Below are 19,411 nucleotides of genomic sequence, written 5' to 3' on the forward strand. Positions count from 1 at the left end.
GCTATACTCATACAGCACAGAGCTATACTCACTCAGCACAGAGCTATCCTCATACAGCACAGAACTATCCTCATACAGTACTCATACAGCACAGAGCTATCCTCATACAGCACAGAGCTATACTCATACAGCACAGAGCTATACTCACTCGGCACAGAGCTATCCTCATACAGCACAGAGCTATCCTCACTCAGCACAGAGCTATCCTCATACAGTACTCATACAGCACAGAGCTATCCTCATACAGCACAGAGCTATACTGATACAGCACAGAGCTATACTCACTCGGCACAGAGCTATACTCACTCAGCACAGAGCTATCCTCATACAGCACAGAGCTATCCTCATACAGCACAGAGCTATACTCACTCAGCACAGAGCTATACTCACTCAGCACAGAGCTATCCTCACACAGCACAGAGCTATACTCACTCAGCACAGAGCTACCCTCATACAGCACAGAGCTACCCTCATACAGCACAGAGCTATCCTCATACAGCACAGAGCTATCCTCATACAGCACAGAGCTATAATCATACAGCACAGAGCTATCCTCATACAGCACAGAGCTATCCTCATACAGCACAGAGCTATACTCACTCAGCACAGAGCTATCCTCATACAGCACTGAGCTATCCTCATACAGCAGAGCTATCCTCATACAGCACAGAGCTATACTCACTCAGCACAGAGCTATCCTCATACAGCACAGAGCTATACTCACTCAGCACAGAGTTATCCTCATACAGCACAGAGCTATCCTCATACAGCACAAAGCTATACCCACTCAGCACAGAGCTATCCTCATACAGCACAGAGCTATACCCACTCAGCACAGAGCTATACTCACTCAGCACAGAGTTATCCTCACTCAGCACAGAGCTATCCTCATACAGCACAAAGCTATACTCACTCAGCACAGAGCTATCCTCATACAGCACAGAGCTATACTCACTCAGCACAGAGCTATCCTCATACAGCACAGAGCTGTACTCACTCAGCACAGAGCTATCCCTGCACATAGCTTTGTGACAGAAAATAACCACTACACAATCAGCATAACTCCTGGCCAAATGTGTGTGTGTATGTGTGTGTGTGTGTGAGCGTGGGCATACAGAAACACTCACAACACCCTATCACCGCACAGCAAAAGGAACCAGCCAATCAACGCCTCCCATAGAGGCTCAGAGGACTCTGATTGGGCAGCTGATCTGAGGCGTGGCCCAAGAGGGACGGCGGTGGGAGGAGAGAGGGCGGGCAGACAGACAGACAGACAGACAGACAGAGGGAAGCCCCGGTACCTTCTCATTAGTGAACTCGCACACGTAAAGGGTGTGTCCGTACTGGTCCAGCTCCTCCGACCAGCCCGAGGGGGGAGACCCGTACTGGCTGTCTGATTGGCTGGAGTAAGCACTGTGACACGTCTCCTCTGACGACAGATGCTACAGGCAGCGGCCAGGAGAGAGAGAGGGGAGAGGGAGACAGGGAGAGAGAGAGGAGAGAGGGGGGAGAGAGGGAAAGAGGGAGAGGGAGGGAGGGACAGAATGAAAGAGGGAGAGAGGTAGAGAGAGAAAGAAAGTGAAAGAGGGAAAGATGGAGAAAGAGAAAGAGACAGAGAGAGCGGTTTGCAAAGCAGAGGAAACATGACTGTTCACCAAAGTAAAAGCAGCTGATCACCACAGAGAGAGCACACCCAAGCACCTGCCCACCAGAACAAGCACTTACACATCCCAGCATGCACTTCACCATCAGCTCCACACAGGATCACTGCTGGAATTCTGTGTTTTTTTGGGTTGGGGGGGGGGGGGGGGTGTAGTGAGCTAAGTGTAAGCCAATGGGTCAGATGGCACAAAACACTTCTTCTTTTGAGATCACAAGTTGGAAAACACAGGAAGTGACATCACGTAAAACCAGCTAGGTGTTCCCTATTAGGAAGGTCGTGGGTCTAGATACCAGAGCACAGACCGTTGCTCTAACTCTTCCTGCCGCTACAGGGCTCAGAATGAATTACTTCCTTGTCTGATTGAAAGTCAACACTGCAGTGGCCAGAGAACACAACTGAACCACAGGGGTGTAATGTGCCACCCGTTTACATGGACTTTAAACAGCTGGACTGCGGTTGAAGTGTTTGGCCACTGGGCGGCAGTGTGGAGCTATCTGACGCCTCTCCTTCACCCCACTAACTGATAGGCTGACTGCAGCAGGGGAAATTTGCATACTGTACTGCACATCAAAGCCTCTTCCTGTCCCACTTCCTGAATCCCTCCAGACAGGAGATCTTAGACTCCGCCCCCCCTGTTCTTACATCACTGGTTTCTCAGGAACCGCAAAAAAAAAAAAAAAAAAAATCAGTCACCGGTTTGGAAGCTTTGATTATTCACCCCTTCACGTTCCTGCATCCTGTTACATCATTCGTTTGACACTTATTTATTCACTATGATGCAAACAGGTTGTTATTTTGAGAATACCTGGCAGTGTATAAATAGAACGCATGTACAGTTTAAATACAGCACCAAAACACTGCCAGAACCTTGACCCGATTTTGTCTTAAACTCAGATGTCCAGCCGAGCTCCCCAGGACTGTGTGAGCTCGACCACAGTCAGATTCTGGGCTTAGGAGCTTGTATCGCCATCATATCTGAACTGTTTAATTATATCCGGACTGTTTCTAGGGTAAATCAAAAATATAGGTCACAAAAAATGGTTCAGCACAACCTCAGAGTCCGGCAAAATCCTGACAGGCCCATTTTTAAACACACTTTGAGTTCTCTGCTTGCTTTGAGTACAGCAAGTATTTCAAGCGAGCAGCTAATTGAGTAGTTTAAACCCCACGTGGTGAGTCACAACACTAGTGCTGGCCCGTACTGCAGCTGTTAAGAAGAGTAGACTGACGGAGGGTCACACGTGGTTTGATAATTAAACAGGAAAACCACCTGCGTGTATTCTGAAGGTTTGAGAGTTTCAGAAAAACGTCCTGGAGAGTGAGAGCAGGAATCCCACACTCGAGCTTCAGAGAGAGGACCGACGCTTTGGGAGAGTGAGAGCAGGAATCCCCACTCGAGCTTCAGAGAGAGGACCGACGCTTTGGGAGAGTGAGAGCAGGAATCCACACGTGCTTCAGAGAGAGGACGGACGCTTTGGGAGAGCGAGAGCAGGAACCCCACACTCGAGCTTCAGAGAGAGGACCGACGCTTTGGGACGACCTCAGGGAACGAGACTCTTACGAAAGGAAACTTTCCAGCTGCGGAACCGGTTCCTCGTGTTTAAAGTTTAAAAAAAAGATTTGACAGCTCTTTTAAAATGAGAAAAACGGACGGATAAAATCGGCCTTCTGTCACTGCAGACGGAGGGTACGGACCGGATTGGAAAGCCCCTGGGGGGGGGGGGGGGGGTAACTCAGATTTTCCTGAGCATCACTGCGGTGGTGTGTCAGAGAGAGGCTCTTTAAAGACGCGCTGCTAATTTGACATCTGAAGGCACGTCTCACTGCAGACCTCTACGCTTCTCTGGACTGAACAGTTCAGACCTGCAGCTACTGCAGCAGTGATGGCAACTAACTGTGTGTGTGTGTGTACCTCAGACTCCCCCGGTGTGTGTGTGTGTGTGAGTGTGTGCGTATAGTGTGTGTGTGTGTGTGTATACTGTGTGTGTGTGTGTGTACCTCTGACTCCCCCGGTGTGTGTGTGTGTGTATAGTGTGTGTGTGAGCACGTGTGTACCTCTGACTCCCCCGGAGTGTGTGTGTGTGTGTGTATAGTGTGTGTGTGTGTGTGTGTACCTCTGACTCCCCTGGCTTGTGTGTGTGTGTGTGTGTGTATAGTGTGTGTATAGTGTGTATAGTGAGTGTGTATAGTGTGTATAGTGTGTGTAGTGTGTAGTGTGTATAGTGTAGTGTGTATAGTGTGTGTGTATAGTGTGTATAGTGTGTGTAGTGTGTATAGTGTAGTGTGTATAGTGTGTATAGTGTGTGTATAGTGTGTATAGTGTGTGTATAGTGAGTGTGTATAGTGTGTATAGTGTGTGTAGTGTGTGTATAGTGTGTATAGTGTGTATAGTGTGTGTGTATAGTGTGTGTAGTGTGTGTATAGTGTGTATAGTGTATATAGTGTGTGTAGTGTGTAAAGTGTGTGTGTATAGTGTGTGTATAGTGTGTATAGTGTGTGTATAGTGTGTATAGTGTGTATAGTGAGTGTGTAGTGTGTGTATAGTGTGTATAGTGTATGTATAGTGTGTATAGTGTGTGTGTGCATAGTGTGTATAGTGTGTGTATAGTGTGTATAGTGTGTGTATAGTGTATATAGTGTGTGTATAGTGTATAGTGTGTAGTGTGTGTATAGTGTATAGTGTGTACAGTGTGTGTATAGTGTGTGTATAGTGTGTATAGTGTGTAGTGTGTATAGTGTGTATAGTGTGTGTAGTGTGTGTAGTGTGTATAGTGTGTATAGTGTAGTGTGTATAGTGTGTATAGTGTGTATAGTGCGTATAGTGCGTATAGTGTGTGCATAGTGTATATAGTGTGTATAGCGTGTATAGTGTATAGTGTGTATAGTGTGTGTACAGTGTGTATAGTGTGTACAGTGTGTGTATAGTGTGTGTATGGTGTGTGTAGTGTGTATAGTGTGTGTATAGTGTATAGTGTGTGTATAGTGTATAGTGTGTATGGTGTGTGTATAGTGTGTGTATAGTGTGTGTATAGTGTATAGTGTGTATAGTGTGTATAGTGTGTGTAGTGTGTATAGTGTATAGTGTATATAGTGTGTATAGTGTGTATAGCGTGTATAGTGTATATAGTGTGTGTACAGTGTGTACAGTGTGTGTATAGTGTATATAGTGTGTGTATAGTGTATAGTGTGTATGGTGTGTGTATAGTGTGTGTGTATAGTGTATTGTGTGTATAGTGTATAGTGTGTATGGTGTGTGTATAGTGTGTGTATAGTGTATAGTGTGTATAGTGTGTGTATAGTGTGTATAGTGTATAGTGTGTATAGTGTGTGTATAGTGTGTGTACCTCTGACTCCCCCGGCGCGTCTCCGCGGTTGGCGGTGTTGGCGGAGTCGCGCGCTCGCGGCGGCTTCCAGGTGCACTCCTGCGTGACGCGGTTGTGGTAGAAATGGCGGCCGGTGGCGTCCTTGTGCGTGTCCCAGTCGCCCAGCATGTGCAGGGGGGGGCCGTAGGGCTGGGGGGGCTGGCTGGACTGCGACACCTTCAGCTCCTGCAGGTTTGTGTAGACCGGAGAGTCAGCCCTCACCTGACCAGCAGGGGGAGCAGTCTACAGCGAGAGAGGGGGAGAGGGGGGGAGAGGCAGAGAGAGAGACAGAGACAGAGAGGGAAAGAAGGAGAAAAAGAAAGCAGGAGAGAGAGCAGAAGGGAGAGAGAGAAACAGCAGGTGAGAGGAAGAAAGGGAGAGCAGGATGGAGAAAGAAAGGGAGAACAGGAAGGAGAGAGAGAGAGGAAGAGAGGAAGCAGGAAGGAGAGAGAGAGGGAGAGCAGGTGAGAGAGAGATAAGTTGAGCAGAAAGCAGGTGTTGGGAGGGGGGCGGTTCTCACAGTGAAAAGCAATCGCAGCAGCAGCAGTATTAATTTTGCATGCGGGTGTTGGTCGCACCAACAGAGGGACCAGCAGGCCTGGTTCAGTGAACAGGGAGTTTAGGGGACAGGAGATAGTCCTGTCTTCATGTCTCTACTGCCACTGGACCATGTAATACAGGTGTAGCTGAGCACAGATTGATAACAACAAGGTGTGTGGACTCTTCAGCCAATCAATGACTTAAACGAAGCACTGGTGCCAAGAACACCCCAAAAACCAGCACGCAGTGCGGCCCTCCAGGACTGGAGTCTGACACTTGTGGTCTAAACAGGACAGGTACGTCATTATGCCCAGTAGGGGGAAGAAGAAGAAAAAAAAAAAAAAAAACAGTAACAGAAAATAAAACTACACAACAACCCAAATATCTGCCTGGAGCAAAAATCCATACATACTCAAAGCACGGTTTTAAAAAGTGACTGGAGCATTTGCCAAAACAGCCTTCCTGTGATTGCCAAGTGCAATCAGTCTTTTCCACAACCGAGAGAACTATAAGGAAGTAGGCTAACGGGTCGAACACATTCAGCGTGAATATAAAACAACGCCCAGCTAAGCTGCCAAATGGTACTTTTTTATATTCCTGAGAGTGTTCTCCACTTTTGTAAATCGCTCTGGATAAGAACCTTTCCTAAGTGAATGTAAGTAACATAATTTTGCAGTGAGTTAATCAGAATAATCACACAGTGTGAATATAAAATACAAAAACAGAATACAAAAGTACCATTTGGCAACTTAACTGGGCATTTTTTTAAGTGCGTGAATAGCAAACAGGAGCGCACTTTCCTCCAGCCTGATACACATGAGGAATTTCAGATGGGAGACAGACTACCCTGTCAGGTGCAGGAGCAGTCTTCTGCACCTCCATGTGCGTCCACTAGGGGGAGAGCCTGTGGGAGAGCCACAGCTGTCGGTGCAGCCAGCAGTGGAGCATGATGGGAGTTTTAGTCCTCAAACGGCCTCCACATTTAAAGTGCTCCACATTTAACCCGTTTAACCACATTCCTCACCAGTATCTCACTCACTCTCTCTCTCTCTCTCACACACACACACACACACACATACACACGCACACACAGGCACACACACACACACACACGCACACACAGGCACACACACACACACACACACACACACACATACACACGCACACACAGGCGCGCACACACACACACACACACACACACACACACACACACACACAGGCACACACACACACACACACACAGAAATCTGCACTTCACTGCATAAAGGGATCGGCAGTCAGCTCTGGGTCTCTCTCCGAAATCGTCCGCAAAAACATCGCCTGTAACTCCATGGAGATCTCCGCAGTCCCAGAGCCCTCACCCCTGCAGCCGGACCCGTCCGGCGGACGCGCACGTCACCCCAAAAAGATCCCGTCTGACATGCGGCCAATGACGGCGAGGCGAGCTCTGGGGAGGGGGGGGGATTGGGGGTGTGAAATTCCAGTCTAACGCGTCCTGCGGTGAGAGTGAGAGAGAGGCAGATTCTGACCTGCTCTGCTCTGCTCTGCAGTGTCTCCACGCTTCGTTAGAGAGTTACGCAACGGCTCGGGTGCACGAGAGAGCTTTAATCGGGGGGGGGGGGGGGGGCTGGGGGGGTCACAGGTTCCCAAACTCAGGCCCTGTGGAACCCCCGTGCAGCTGGACTCCTCTTTCCCGTGTGGGCAGGGGCGTGTGGGACACGCCCACAGCGGGTCAAACAGAGATAAAAAAAAGGGCGTGTCCCGCAGGGGGGTCTGAACTCCGCCCAGAACAACACAGAAAGTCACGAGGTGGCCAGACTATTTCTGCAACCGTTATTAATGTTCGATAACACTAACCCAACATTTCAAAATGGCTTTTTTGTTGCGTATTTACGTCGTTTCCATTTACACAGCTGGATACATACTGAAGCAAAGCAGGTTCGAGTACCGCACACACAACAAGAGTGTCCTACCCGGGAATCGAACCTGCAACCTTTCGGCTGGACTAAAGACCTTTGCATACTCCTGAATGTAACAGAAATGTATATATTTTGCTTCACCATGTGTGTTTGTCTGATTCTGTGCTCTGTCGCAGCCGACTGAGACTGTAAGATGGTAGATATCGATAGACACACGCTCGGTAAGTCAGGCCCTAAACTGAAATAAGAAGCAGGTTTTACAGCAGAACTCATAAAAGGCTCTCAGCTGCCGTACTCCATTATCGAGAGAAGGAAACGGAGAATGTCTGCATTTCCTAACTCTGGTGTGTGTGTGTGTGTGTGCACGAGTATGTGTGTGTACGTGTGTGAGAGAGTATGTGTGTGAGTATGTGTGTGTGTGCGCTTGAGTACCTGTGTGTGTATGTATGACTATGTGTGTGTGTGTGTGTGTGTGCGAGTGAGTATGTATGTGTGTGTGTGTGTGAGTACGTATGTGTGTGTAGGTGAGTGTGTGTGTGTGTGCGCGTGTGATTGGGTATGTATGTGTGTGTGTGTGTGTGTGTGCGTGCGTGTATGACTGTGTGTGTGTACACATGCGTTCGTGTATCTTGGCAGGGAGAGGAAGATCTTTCCCGCGCTCCAGTGTTACTGCAGCTGCTCCCGCCATTCACAGCCTCCCGCCAACCGCCTGCTTTCAGCCGTAGCCCCGCCCCCTCCCCCAGCCCACCGAATCAGCACACAGCTCGCCAGGTCAAACAGGGTCCCGGCCAATCCCAGCTCAGGAGGGGCTGGACACGTTTACAGGAGCAGGTCACCATTCAGGAACCTGGGGACTCCATTTTGGCCAATCACTGGCCACTATTTCGGGGTTAATCTGAGCTGCATTCTACTTTAACATTTTCAGCATTGGGAGACACCCTAACGCTAGAAAGCTTTTATTTTTAAACGCAATCCATTGACAGCAGTAACACTTCACAGAATGACTCCGCTAAGGTACAATTAGCCACATTCTTTACAGACTGTCACTGACAGCTAAACCCCTCCCACTCCCGCCCCCCCCCCCCCCCGCCCCCGCCCCCCCAGTGTAGCGGTAATGCTCTTAATGCTCCAGGCACGGTTGATTCCCACCAATTACGCTAATGCTCGAGCGGCTCCCAGCACAGAGGGGAACCTGGGGCACACACACACTCATACACACACACACACACTCACTCATACACACTCATACACACACACGCACACTCACTCATACACACACTCATACACACACACGCACACACACACACACACACACTCATACACACACACACACACTCACTCATACACACACTCATACACACACTCATACACACACACACACACACACACACACACACACACACACACACACACACACACACACACACACACTGAGGGGAGGACTATTTTAAGGAATGCTGTGAATACTGTGTACTCAAGGAATGAGCGATCAAGTACTGGTTATGCCCAAGAAACCACCTCAGCCAATCAAATTCACTCTGTTCTCCATTCTGAAGGAGCCGTTCGTGTTGGGAATATCACCCCCCCCCCCCCCCACCCCCCCCCCCCCCCCCATCCCAGAGAAGGAGAGTTCTGCTGCACCTCCAGTAATCCTCTTTGGGACTTCAGATCCACCTCACCAGCCGCCGTGCATCCCAGTCCTGCTCACAGCCCTCCCACAATGCATTGCACAACGAAAAACAAAACCAGCACCCAAATGTTTACCGGAAACTGCTAACAGAGGCCATTTATGATTTATTATTTGTAATAAAATGGTTTATGAATAGCAGCTGAAGCTTGCTTGCATATATACATGTCTAATCTACAAGTGATCAGGTGTTGGTATAGAGAAGCCAAATAGCTAATTGATCCAGCATTTATTGGAAGAAATAAGAACATGCACACGCCCCAGCTCCCCATTTACATTACATTACAGGCATTTGGCAGACGCTCTTATCCAGAGCAATGCCAGTAAAGCGGTGGTGCAGGTGAATGGTGCACGTCACTCAGAAGAGCTGAACGTGATTGGCTAAGGGAAACATTTCACGCAGGAAGAGTGTATGCGATTGGCTGAAAGGGAGCGTGCCTCTCAAGAAGGCTGCAGGTGATTGGCTAAAAGCGATGTGACTCCCATTTGGCCACAGCTGCGCCGACTCAGTGAGTCTGGAGCCAGTGCGTCAGATTGGGCGACTCGGGCGAGAAACGGGGACGGAAAGCAGGAAACAGAGAGCAAACGCTTTTCCAGTCTCCGCGTAACCATGCCGACGTGACAGACGGAGAAGGGCGCTGCATCGTGCTCCATTATTCATCACCCTTCATCCTCATCATCCTCCCCACAGGAAAAAAAAAAAGTCGCGAGCATCATAAATCTATGCAAACGCGAGTCCGAGTCACCCTCTGCAGTAGTCCTGTCAAAGAACATCATTATCCTAATCCCCCCCCGAGAAAACACAGAAACCAGACTGTTCCTCCAGCCCTCCGACTCCCACACGCCCCCAGTGCATCATGGGTCAACCGGTGTAGCGTCACACTGACCGACTTTCAAATGAGCCGGAACACAGGCGCATCTGTAACAGCGTGCACGTCGTAAAGACCTGGTCCCGAACTCTGAGGCGGTCTGTAATAGTACTGCCACTGTGAGAACATTGTGGTCTCAATTCTGACGCTTTTATTGGTAATAAAATCTACATTCTGAGAACATGAGCCTCATTCTGAAATGGTTTCCCTGTAACAGCACACTGTGAGGACGTGGTCCCCACTTTGAAGCACTTTTCCCTGTAATAGTACACTGTGAGGACGTGGTCCTCATTTTGAAGCACTTTTATCTGTAATAGTACATTGTGAGGACGTGGTGCTATGAACCGTCACACACCTGGTGCATGAACAACCGTAGGCAAGAATGACGACTGACTGACAGATTGATTGACGCTGTTTGATAAATTAGAATAGAACACAAAGATATGCAAATGCTACTTAATCTACCAGGATATCGCAATAAGGCCACATTTCCATAGTAGTACATTTCCTGATATTTTACTCGCGGGGGGGGGGGGGGGGGGAGGGGGGGCAGTGACAGCTGTCTGAATACAGAGAGGAGGAAACAAAGGTAGATTTTTCCGCCTGGTACAAAAGGCCATTGGAGACCACACCTCGTCTCTCTCCGTCTTTCTCACCTGTATTCATTCAGCTCCTCACACACACCTGTACATATACACACACACACCTGCATTCATCCAGCTCCTCACACACACCTGTACATATACACACACACACCTGCATTCATCCAGCTCCTCACACACACCTGTACATATACACACACACACCACACACACACCTGTACATATACACACACACACCTGGTACACACACACACACACACACCTGTACATATACACACACACACCTGGTACACACACACACACACCTGTACATATACACACACACACCTGGTACACACACACACACACCTGGTACACACATACAAACAAACCTGGTACACACACACACCTGTACATATACACACACACACCTGGTACACACACACACACACCTGGTACACACATACAAACAAACCTGGTACACACACACACCTGTACATATACACACACACACCTGGTACACACATACAAACAAACCTGGTACACACATACACCTGGTACACACATACAAACAAACCTGGTACACACACACACACACACACACACACTGGTACACACATACAAACAAACCTGGTACACACACACACCTGGCACACAACACACACACGCACATCTGGAACACACACACACACCGGGGCTGTGTAACAATGCACCATCCCCAGACAGACTCACACACTGAGCTAACGCACACACCTACGGGAACTCTCTCTCTCTCTCAGCTCAGGCACGCTCATCATCGCCTTTTCACGGCGTCAAAGTCGTAAAAGCTTCACTGCCTCCGGTGTGTTTCCACACACTCTCCATCCCAACAACAAAGGGGGAGAGCTAACATAAACACTAGCACAGCACGGTTCAGATTTCCCAGAAAGCACCGACAATAAAGCAGCTGAGATCACCAGCGTTTGCTACGTACGACCACCAGCCTGGCTGCAAAGCCAATGGGACACAAGCTCTGAGCAGCTGTGGTGGCCGATCAGTTCCACTGACAGACCCAGCTAGCATTTAAAAAAACTTTTTTTTTTTTTTTTTAAAACCACACTCAACTAAAACCATAAGAATATGACATCAGAACCTAACATGAAGAAGAACCAATTACATCCGCATTTAGAAGACGGTGCCCAGAAAAACTGCAAAACGTTGCACAGAGAAAGGACGCTCAAAGAGCAGAGCTGACATCAAGCTGTCGGGGTCACGTCCTGCAGCAGGAGCTACGAGCACCACGCCCAGCCCTAACCTTCGCCAGTAATCACCAATAACCACGTCCTGCAGCAGGTGCAAAGGTACGAGCTACAGCCCTAACCTTCGCCGGCAGTCACCAATAACCACGTCCCCGCCCCCCCCCCCGCCACGTCCCAGAGGTCACTGTGAAGGGTTTCGGCGCGGTCGCTGTGCGGACGCAGGTGCGGACAGGTGCGCACTCACCAGGTGGAGAGGGGCTCTCAGGTGAGAGCGCATGTTTCCCGGGTGACGCAGCGGCTCGTCTGCGGAGGGCGGAGAGTCCCGGGCGCTCCTCGCTCCCCCGCCGATCAGAGGATCTGGGGTTATATTTAGACCCCACGGCGGCGTCTTTAAATAGGAGGGACCTGCTGCTCGCGGAAAACCATCTCCACTCCCCCTGCGCGGGGGGCGAGTTACGTAAGAACGGAGAGAGAGGCGCTTGACTGACGAGCCGGTGGTTAGGGGTCCACCCCCCCCCCATGCCCCCGAACGTCTAAACCACCCGGCCGACCCCCCCCCCCCGGCCGCTGAGACACAAAGAGCCTCTGACACGCTGGCCTCGCACTCTGTGGCCCGGTCAGGTGCGTAACCCGAAACTACGTTACCCAGCGGCCCCGAAACTACGTTACCCAGCGGCACGTTCCGCCCAGCAGACCTCATTCAGGCACTCACAGCAACGCACGGGACAGCAGGCCGGTTTCAACTGCTGTTATTGAGCCTATTAGCAAAAAAGTGAGGGGGGGGGGCAGGGCGGGGAAACACTGTGGTTTTCCAGTTAATGAATTAAGCTTTCACGTAAGACAGAAAGCACAGTCTCTATGGGGAAGTAGGCGTGTGTGTGTGTGTGTGCACTTCTGTGTGTGTGTGTGTGTGTGTGAGTGAGTGGGTGAGTGTGTGCACTTGTGTGTGTGTGTGTGTGAGAGAGAGAGTGCGTGTGTGCATGTGTGCGTGTGTGTGTGAGAGAGTGCATGTGTGTGTGTGTGTGTGTGTGTGTGTGAGTGAGTGGGTGAGTGTGTGCGCTTGTGTGTGTGTGTGTGAGAGAGAGTGCGTGTGTGAAAGAGAGTGCGTGTGTGTGTGTGTGTGTGTGTGTGTGTGAGAGAGAGAGAGAGAGAGAGAGAGAGAGGGGCTTTCCCTGATCCAGCTGGGCTGTTAAACCTTGAGTGAACTTCATCACCCTGGCTCCCATTGGCCAGCTCTGAGGTTCTTACTGGCTTAGAGAAGCAGGAGCACCTGTTGGACTCTGGCCAATCGAATGGCGCCATTAGCCAGCCTGGCTCCAGGTGATTACGATCAGGGTTCACTTTATAAATCTATAAAAACCCTTTTATACACTTCCCAAGGCCCATGCTGGCCAGAGACCTGGCTCTTTAGGCAAAAAGAACAATCTCATCTTTTCAAGCTCTACTTCTCCCAGGAGGAGGGGGGAGGGGGTATCAAGTCAGCTTCTGGAGACTAATCACATGAAATCAACTTCCTGTCCCTACTCACCCAAACAGTAAACTTCCAGGGACTATTCACCTAGTTTCAATATTTAGTGACAATTCACCCAAAAAGTGGCTTTTCACCGAAATACTCAACATGCAGTAAAATCACTTGAGGCTGAAGCCGTTCTTCATAAGGAGGCTGCACAGGAGAACACCAAGTGCAAAGGCTGAGCAAGTGCGTGCTTATGTGCTCGACTGACAGGAGAAAATGAATATCATGCATCGCTATGGAAGAGAGAATGCAGTGTGCACTGAGAGTACGCACTGAAAGTATGCACTGAGAGTACACACTGAAAGGACACTCGGAGAGTGTGCACTGAAAGTATGCACTGATAGTATGCACTGAGAGTACGCACTGAGAGTATGCACTGAAAGTATGCACTGAGAGTGTGCACCTGCACAAATGCACACACGCACGTGCACCTGCACGCGCACACAAGCTCACACGCACATACACATGCATGCGCACATACACACACACACGCACACACACACACACACGCGCGCGCACACACACGCAGGGTAAACACTGTCAACCGGATAATGAGCAGCAGGGATTTTAACAGCCTCTCCTCCTGCCAATCAACCGCACTGCAGAAGCCACAGGGTGTCTGTGACTCCAGAGCTCTCTCTTCTGATTGGTCCCCCAGAGACCAGAACTCTGCCAGCAGAATAAACCTGTCGTACCTCCTATGGAGCCAGAGAGAGGGAGAGGGAGGGAGAGAGAGAGGGAGGGAGGGAGAGAGAGAGAGAGAGGGAGGGAGGGAGGGAGAGGGAAAGAGAGAGGGAGGGAGGGGGGGAGGGAGGGAGAGAGAGAGGCGGGGGGAGAGCGAGGGAGGGAGAGGGAGAGAGAGAGGGAGGGGGGAGGGAGAGGGAGAAGGAAAGAGAGAGAGAGAAAGGTAGAGAGAGGAGGAGAGAGAACTGGGGAGAGAGGGAGAGAGAGAGAGAGACGAGGGAGACAGAGCCAGGGAAAGGCAAAGAGAGTGAGAGACAGAGGGAGGGAGAGACAGAGAGACAGGGAAAGTGAAAAAGAGTGCGAGAGAGGCAGACGGAGACAGGAGACTTCCTGTGAGGGGTTTGACTGACAGGTCCTGCTGCAGGGATTCCCGCTCATTCACAGCCCTGTTCTGTGCAGGGAAGGGGGGGGGGGGGGGGCTGGCTCTGCACCTCGTCAGTCAACGCTGGGCTCACTGTTGCTAGGCAGCCAACATGCTCTTCCCTGCAGTCACATACCGAACCCTGCTGCACAGAGCAGAGAGCTTTCACAGACCACACAGAGACTGGATACCAAACCCTACTGCTGCACAGAGCAGAGAGCTTTCACAGACCACACAGAGACTAGATACCAAACCCTACTGCTGCACAGTGAGCTTTCACAGACCACACAGGGACTGGATACCAAACCCTACTGCTGCACAGAGCAGAGAGCTTTCACAGACTACACAGAGACTGGATACCAAACCCTACTGCTGCACAGACACAGAGAGCTTTCACAGACCACACAGAGACTGGATACCAAACCCTACTGCTGCACAGAGCAGAGAGCTTTCACAGACCACACGGAGACTGGATACCAAACCCTACTGCTGCACAGAGAGCCTTCACAGACCACACAGGGACTGGATACCAAACCCTACTGCTGCACAAAGCAGAGAGCTTTCACAGACCACACGGAGACTGGATACCAAACCCTACTGCTGCACAGAGAGCCTTCACAGACCACACAGGGACTGGAACCACAGCCAGCAGGCAATCCCTAGCTTGTCGATCGCGGAGAGATGGTGATCGAGGGGGGGATTTAAGAGAAGGAGGAGTGAAGAAAGATCAGAGAGGGACAAAGAGAGGAGGCAGGAGAGGGGAAGGAGAGGGGGAAGGACAGAGGGAAGGGGAGGGCGCAGGAGAAAGGGAAGGAGAGGGAGCAGGAGAGGGGACAGGAGAGAGGGAAGGACAGGGGAAGGAAAGAGGGAAAGAGAGACGGAAGGAGAAAGGAAAGGAGAGGGAGCAGGAGAGGGGGCAGGAGAGGGGGAAGGATAGACAGAAAGCGAGAGTGCGTGCAGTTCCTGTAACTGGTGTTTGCAGTGCTAGCAGAGGTGAGCAGCGAGGTGCGTAATCTAATATAATCTAATAATCCCTAAAGCATTAAGCGGATCCCTGGGCCTTCAGTAGCCCCTCTCCGCACTGTCCCGGGGAGGGAGGGGGGGTGGGGGGGGCGGGGGGGGGGGTGTGCGGCGTCCTGAAGCCGCATCATTAATACTGCTGACCGCACTGTTCCGGAACTTTCCGCTCTAAACCAACAGCTCTTCCCGAGGGTGACACCTCCCTCACCACAGCAGCTATACACGCTCTCGCTCTCGCTCTCGCTCTCACTCTCACTCTCACTCACATATACATACACACATACACTCGTACACACACAGACACACCAGGAAGCAGAAAAGCGCAAGGTGTAGGTGAAACTGGAGTAATTAACTCTTGGCCTACACCCCGTGTAAACAGAGTCACAGTATCACTTCAGCATGGGCACTACAAAGGCTTCTACTGTCTCTGTTCACCACTGACTTTGTGAGTGGGTGTGTGCGTGCGTGTGTGCGTGCGTGCGTGTGTGCATAGTGTATGCATACGTGTGCTGTATTTGTGGTGTGCGTGTCTATGTGTGTATGTGTGGTGCGTGTGCGCGCGTATGTGTGTGTGTGTGTGTGAATGCGTGCGTGTGTGTGTGTGTGTCGTGTGGTCTATTTATATGTGTGGTGTGTATGTGTGATGTGTGTGTGTGTGAGAGTTTGTGTGTGTGTATGCATGTATATGTGTGGTTTGTGTGTGTGGGTGTGCGCGTGCGTATGTATATGAATGGTGTGTGCATGTGAGAGAGTGTGTGTGTGTGTGTGTGTAATACAGCTCCTCACCTCAGGTAAAGAACAGCTCTAGTTTATTCCCCAGGGTTCTCTTTGTCCAACTGCAACTACAAATCCACCCCACCTCCCCCCCATTGCCCCCCCCCCCAGAACTCGGACGTATGGAACATTCTATGGACAAAAGGGTGACTCTTCCCCTCCCCTGGGAGAGTCCATTCACACTGAGAGGGGTCAGCCGAGCAGCACAGAGCACCACACCCACCGCAACAGAATGGCAGGGCTGCTCCTGGGAGCCCTGAACGCTCCTGCGGCCTTTACAGCGACCTGTTCACACGCCCCCCCCCCCCCCCCCCGAACACCACCACCCTGACTGCAAAACGCTACAGAGTAAACTCAACACAGTCCATATAAACACCGTGCTCAACCACTCAAACCACCGTTTCCATAATTAGGAATTAGAAGTAGAATCTTCCAAAACTTCCACGAGGGGGGAGTTTTTTTTGAGTGGACCCCTCGCTCATCCTCCGATCCGAGTCTCAGAGGACACGACAGCTGTCACAGTGTTCAGAAAAACAGTTTTACCAAAATCTGAAATCCTGAAATGTGACGGCTGACGTTGGGCTGCTGGCTGAACTGCCGTTTTACTCAAATTTCACTCCCCAAAATTCTCCCCGTGAAAGGGTGAAAATCTGCATCTGGCAGCATCTGAGTCTCTAGGTAAAAAGCAGCACAGTGATTGGTCAGACTGATGCTTCTCTGGTAAAAAAGCAGCACAGTGATTGGTCAGACTGATGCTTCTCCGGTAAAAAGGAGCCCAGCGATTGGTCAGACTGATGCGTCTCTGGTAAAAAGGAGCACAGCGATTGGTCAGACTGATGTGTCTCTGGTAAAAAGCAGCACAGCGATTGGTCAGACTGATGCTTCTCCGGTAAAAAGCAGCACAGCGATTGGTCAGACTGATGCGTCTCTGGTAAAAAGGAGCCCAGTGATTGGTCAGACTGATGCGTCTCTGGTAAAAAAGGAGCACAGTGATTGGTCAGACTGATGCGTCTCTGGTAAAAAAAGGAGCCCAGTGATTGGTCAGACTGATGCGTCTCCGGTAATAAGGAGCCCAGTGATTGGTCAGACTGATGTGTCTCTGGTAAAAAGGAGCCCAGTGATTGGTCGGATCCTGTTTGACACAGGGCTGCAGACAGCGGGGGGGGGGGGCACAGACGGGACTCAGACTGGCACGGGCACCCCTGAGGGGGGCACAGTCTTGGGCATGAGGCCTCAAGCCCAAACTCACCCGACTGTGGAGGTCAGGACCACAGTTACAGGGACACGGACCTGGAGACGCGTTTCACGGAAAATGATCAGGATTCTCAGGAGACTGGTTGGGCTTTTCCCAGCATCTAAAGAGTTAAAAGTAATCCGGAAGCATCTGGCCCACGAGCCTCATCACCCTTCAGTTCCCCTGATACGCTCAACGGGCTTCTCCGATAGAGAGAAAACACGCTACACGCTTTTATCAAGAAAAAAAACAATACACCAGAACGTGAGAGACACAGACAGACGGACGGACATACAGACACACAGACGGACAGACACAAAGACAGACGGACAGACACTCAGATGAACAGACATACAGATGGACAGACAGACAGACAGATGGACAGACAGGCTATTTCACCACCTTGAGAAACAGCAAAACTGTTCAGTGCCACCCCCCCCCCCCCCCGCCCCCCCAGAGGACAACACAAATCCCCTCAGAGGAACAGCCAGTGATTCTGTGTAAGAAAACCACGCGAGGTCAAATCCACTGTGCGATCTCTATGCGACAAAGGCTGCCAATGATTTTGGCGCTGGGCTAGCTATACGGTGCTGAATACCAAAAAGTATTCTTCTGCTTGAAATGACAGACATTACTTTTTTTTTTTCTTTTTTTGCTAAAAGCTTCTAAGATTTTTGTTTAATTTTCCCCCCAAAAGTGCAGAATCACACTCGGCAAACGCTGCATGGAATGCCCCTGTATCCTGGCAACGTGCAGCAACCCGACAGCCCATAATAGGGGCCAGCCCAGCTGTCCACACAAACATTACATAGCAGCTCTTATGTAACGGCATGCCGCACTGTGAAGTCCAGCGCTGCCCCCCCCCCTCGCTGGCTGCCTCCCCCCCCACCCCCCTCCCACCCCCGTGCCCGCTGCCCCCATCGCCCGCGTGACGGGCTCCACTTTTCGGGAGCCGTCCAGCAGGAACGCGCCGCTGCGTGCCGGCCAGACGGAATCCCTCGCTGCGGAATTCCCAGAATTTGGCCGAGCTGATTTTATTGCGGCGAAGTCCGGGGAGGGGGGGTGGGGTGGGGGGGGGGGGGGGAGACGCTGAGTCACGGTAGCCGTGGTAACCGCATTGCCGCGGCGACGAGCTTTCCCTACCTTGTCGTCGGGGTACATGCCTGCCGTCCGTCCGTCCGCCGCGGTGTAGAGAACGGTGTGAGAGACACAGCGGCAAAATGCTGTACGAGCCCGACGGAGAGAGAGAGAGAGGGAGGGAGAGAGGGAGGGAGAGAGAGAGAGAGAGAGAGAGAGGGAGGGAGAGAGAGAGAGAGAGAGAGAGAGGGAGGGAGAGAGAGAGAGAGAGAGAGAGAGGGAGGGAGAGAGAGAGAGCACCGGGGAGGGAGGGAGAGAGAGAGAGAGCCGCGGAGAGAGAGAGAGAGAGAGGGAGGGAGAGAGAGAGAGCACCGGGGAGGGAGAGAGAGAGAGAGCACCGGGGAGGGAGAGAGAGAGAGAGAGACTGCAGAGCTTATGCGCACGTGCACATACACACAGACACTAACATGAATACACACACATAACAGACACAGATGCTCTCACACACACACACACACACACACACACACACACACACACACACACACACACAGACGCTCAGTCAGACAGATGCACACCACTGACAGTTAGTGTCAGAAAAGGGCGCTAACAGACTGATGTTCAGATCCTGTGTTCACAGGTCCACAGCTCCTGTAGAATACCAATGAGGCTGTACTCTCTCCCACAGGCTAACGCTACTCTCTCTACTCTCTCCCACAGGCTAACACTGCTCTCTCCCACAGGCTAACACTGCTCTCTCCCACAGGCTAACACTGCTCTCTCCCACAGGCTAACGCTACTCTCTACTCTCTCCCACAGGCTAACG

General features: G+C 51.0%; 1 protein-coding gene across 15 annotated transcripts in view; it reads right to left on the reverse strand.

Moving 5' to 3' along the window:
* The window catches only part of LOC118233213 (rho GTPase-activating protein 12-like), a 41,727-nt gene that overhangs the window by 11,734 nt on the left and 10,582 nt on the right, over positions 1 to 19,411 (reverse strand). For 7 of the 15 annotated variants that reach the window (XM_035428634.1, XM_035428636.1, XM_035428638.1 and 4 more), the window contains exons 3-4: positions 5,008 to 5,268; positions 1,302 to 1,442 (exon numbers count right to left, since the gene is read on the reverse strand). In XM_035428634.1, the coding sequence (XP_035284525.1) occupies positions 1,302 to 1,442; positions 5,008 to 5,268 (402 nt within the window). Of the gene's footprint in view, positions 1 to 1,301; positions 1,443 to 5,007; positions 5,269 to 12,103; positions 12,152 to 18,651; positions 18,772 to 19,411 lie in introns of those variants that run through there. The other 8 variants (XM_035428643.1, XM_035428641.1, XM_035428645.1 and 5 more) reach the window with 5 other exon arrangements.

Source organism: Anguilla anguilla, chromosome 8, assembly GCF_013347855.1.
Source record: "Anguilla anguilla isolate fAngAng1 chromosome 8, fAngAng1.pri, whole genome shotgun sequence".
NCBI lineage: Eukaryota > Metazoa > Chordata > Actinopteri > Anguilliformes > Anguillidae > Anguilla > Anguilla anguilla.